At 34.6% G+C, this 2,822-nt stretch overlaps 1 protein-coding gene across 1 annotated transcript; it reads right to left on the bottom strand.

The window, feature by feature from the left end:
- Nucleotides 1–1,564: 1,564 nt before the first annotated feature.
- On the bottom strand, nucleotides 1,565–2,410 carry LOC143560832 (uncharacterized). Its single transcript, XM_077049041.1, has one exon. The coding sequence runs from the start codon at nucleotides 2,408–2,410 to the stop codon at nucleotides 1,565–1,567; it is 846 nt and encodes a 281-aa protein (XP_076905156.1).
- Between the last annotated feature and the right edge of the window lie 412 nt (nucleotides 2,411–2,822).

Below are 2,822 nucleotides of genomic sequence, written 5' to 3'. Positions count from 1 at the left end.
AAACAATGTTTGCATAGATGCTGACAACCCAACTACTTACCTTACTTTATTATTGTTATATTATAATTAATGTTTGGAATTACTCCCGATATTCGAGTAAAAACTTTTGAGACGCGATGTCAATCATCTATACTAGCTTTAGCGTTTCATACTCGACTTACTTGCAACACGTTCAAACAGAAAACTCACTACTATATAAAAGTCCAGTTGAATAAGTTTTGAACCTAAAACCTTAAAGATTTCAAGCCATAAACCATCACACTCATAACAGTGGAATAATTAGAAGACCAATTGCATGCTCATCCTACTTTATAATAAACACACACACGTATTAAATTAATTTTAGTTGATAAACCTATCCCGTTTAAATAATAAAATCAGTCGCAAAACAATTGCTATTTTCGATATGTAAACTAGTTTATTCAGAGCATCCATGACTAGAGTGTCTATAAAACGAATCCTGTATGACGCAACTCTCTATACGCAAACTCATTACTCACCTAATACATATTCTATAAACTATATGTTTGCATGATGCATACTTGGTCTATATAAAGACTATAGTTGAATATATATTTGGTCAAAACTAATGACACCTTGCAATTATCAAAAAGTTGTACTATACTTTCAATTTTCACAAAATTCTAAAATTCCACTTATTATTTACTTGCTTGGATTTACTATCTCACACTTTGTGTCTCACATGCTTTGTGAAGTTGTATTATACAACATAACATGTGCACAATGTTATGCAATATATATGAGACAAAGTTGAGACACATGAAGCTAGACAAAGAGACTCATCTCCTAAATGATACCTATGCATGTGTAGCCAAACACTACTTTTATTTAGTTCAAACCTCCTATATATGTACCAAAATATTTCATTTATATATATATATCCATATAGTTACTATTTCTACCAATAACATACCGAAAACATGGGACCAACGCTATCGTACCCGTCTCTTCTCTTCTATTTTCTCAGGTACGTTTATACTTTATTTTAGCTACCCGATTTTACTGTTTTAACGGTTTAACTGTAACTTTCACTACTACAAAAACGGTCATTAATTCGTGTCTTAATGCTTATATTGCAAATAAATGTCATTACAGTGAAAGGTGTATGAAAAACTTTACACAAATTAGTTTCATTACATGTCACACATCAAAACAAAATCATATCGTTACTGTATATCAAACCTTCAATCTAGTTTCTAGATTGAATAAAACCATATATTAAAATTTTAAACTCATCTTCATATTTAGAAATATATGAAACCTTCACTTTTGCAAATCACAAATAACATATTAATCCAAATCAGCCATATCAATCTGTTCTTATATATCTTTCTTACAGATTTTATTTTAGCTGATAATATTCTTTGGTTCAAGTTATTATCATATGCACATATAAAGAACATATTGAATACAATATGTTCCCAGCTTATATATGCGTCTATACGGTCTATAATATACCTCATTATAAGTATCGTACGAAACTTCTTAATCCAATTCATCAAATTACCTGTTTAGGAAACTTGATTTTAATCGAATTAATTAGTTAACTCAAAGGCCCCAAGCTCAAAGCGAATTTGACATCAAGCCGCCACGCAAACTCGCCCGAGTTCATCTTACAAACATCACACGGCACGGTCAAGGGCGACTTCTTGTCCGATGACCGGTACTCGATTCTCACTCTGCATGAGAAAGCTGGCATAAACTTTTCCACAATCAAGTTATCCACCTTTACCACTAACCACACAACTACCTCAGTAGAGGTAGCTAAGTTAGAGTTAACATTAACCATACTCTGGTACGCTGGGTTTACCCAGCGTACCTCATCATATCCAAATCCACTGGATATAAATCCTGGACAAGTGTCAGCTTTTAGATTCTTCATTATCTCTTCATCCGTGTAACCGAACATCCTTCGATCCTCACACATGCCAGTCACCGTCTCTAGCGTAATCCATGACTCAGTAACACTCACCGCCGCAGTCGTCAGATCTGCATGCAGATCTGAAGACTGCGGTGGTTTACAGATAAATAAATTATTATCATGATAATTATTATTCGTAACACCTTTTGTATCGAAACTGATCCAGTTCGTTACTTTCTGTAACGAATGTAACGGATCTGGATCCGTTACATCCGTTACAGTCATAGCAACCGTTCGATCCAGATCGAACCAATTATTAACATCATTTATCTTCTTCATCTTCTTCGTCTTCTTCACTCTCACGTACTTTCGTTTCACTCTCTTCCTCATAACCGGTAACTCGTTACCGGATCGTTCCACGGTCAACGGCCGCGGAGCGATGGGACGGAATCTCAACATAATTTGATCAATGATCAAATTGTTATTATTATTATTATTATTATTATTGTTGTGGTTTCCGCAGTCCATGAAGTTTTGTATAAATGTAAGGACTTGACAAAACTAAACCGGAAATATGATAATATTAACCGGAGGATGTTAGTCATGATGGATAAAAATGATAATCCATCGCCGGTGCATGGTAACACGTGTCTAGGGCAACATATTGCATTTGAGGGCTGTGATTGGTTGGATGGTTTTCTGTGGGGTCCATAATTGAGAAGCGTGTCGGTGAGTGATTGGTTTTCTTTTTTAAGAAAACATTTTTTTTTATTTTGGTTACCGCACTCTTCTATTTAAAGTGAGCAGACTATTTTATTTTAACTGGCCTTACGTTGTCTTAGTCTGGCTTTGCCGTTCTTCCTAAAAATTTTACTGCTGGCTATAACTTGACAGTTTTTGTGTCGCCACATAAGCATAACTCTTTGACATAACACACGAT

The sequence above is a fragment of the Bidens hawaiensis genome, unplaced genomic scaffold (assembly GCF_021521415.1).
Source record: "Bidens hawaiensis isolate Kalapana, Puna unplaced genomic scaffold, B.hawaiensis_p1.1 tig00020455_1, whole genome shotgun sequence".
NCBI lineage: Eukaryota > Viridiplantae > Streptophyta > Magnoliopsida > Asterales > Asteraceae > Bidens > Bidens hawaiensis.
Note: the sequence above shows the minus strand (reverse complement) of the source record. Positions and strands in the feature narration are given on the sequence as shown.

Coding starts and splice junctions, on each gene's coding strand:
- LOC143560832 (XM_077049041.1), bottom strand. CDS start 2,410: ATGGACTGCGGAAACCACAACAATAATAATAATAATAATAATAATAAC.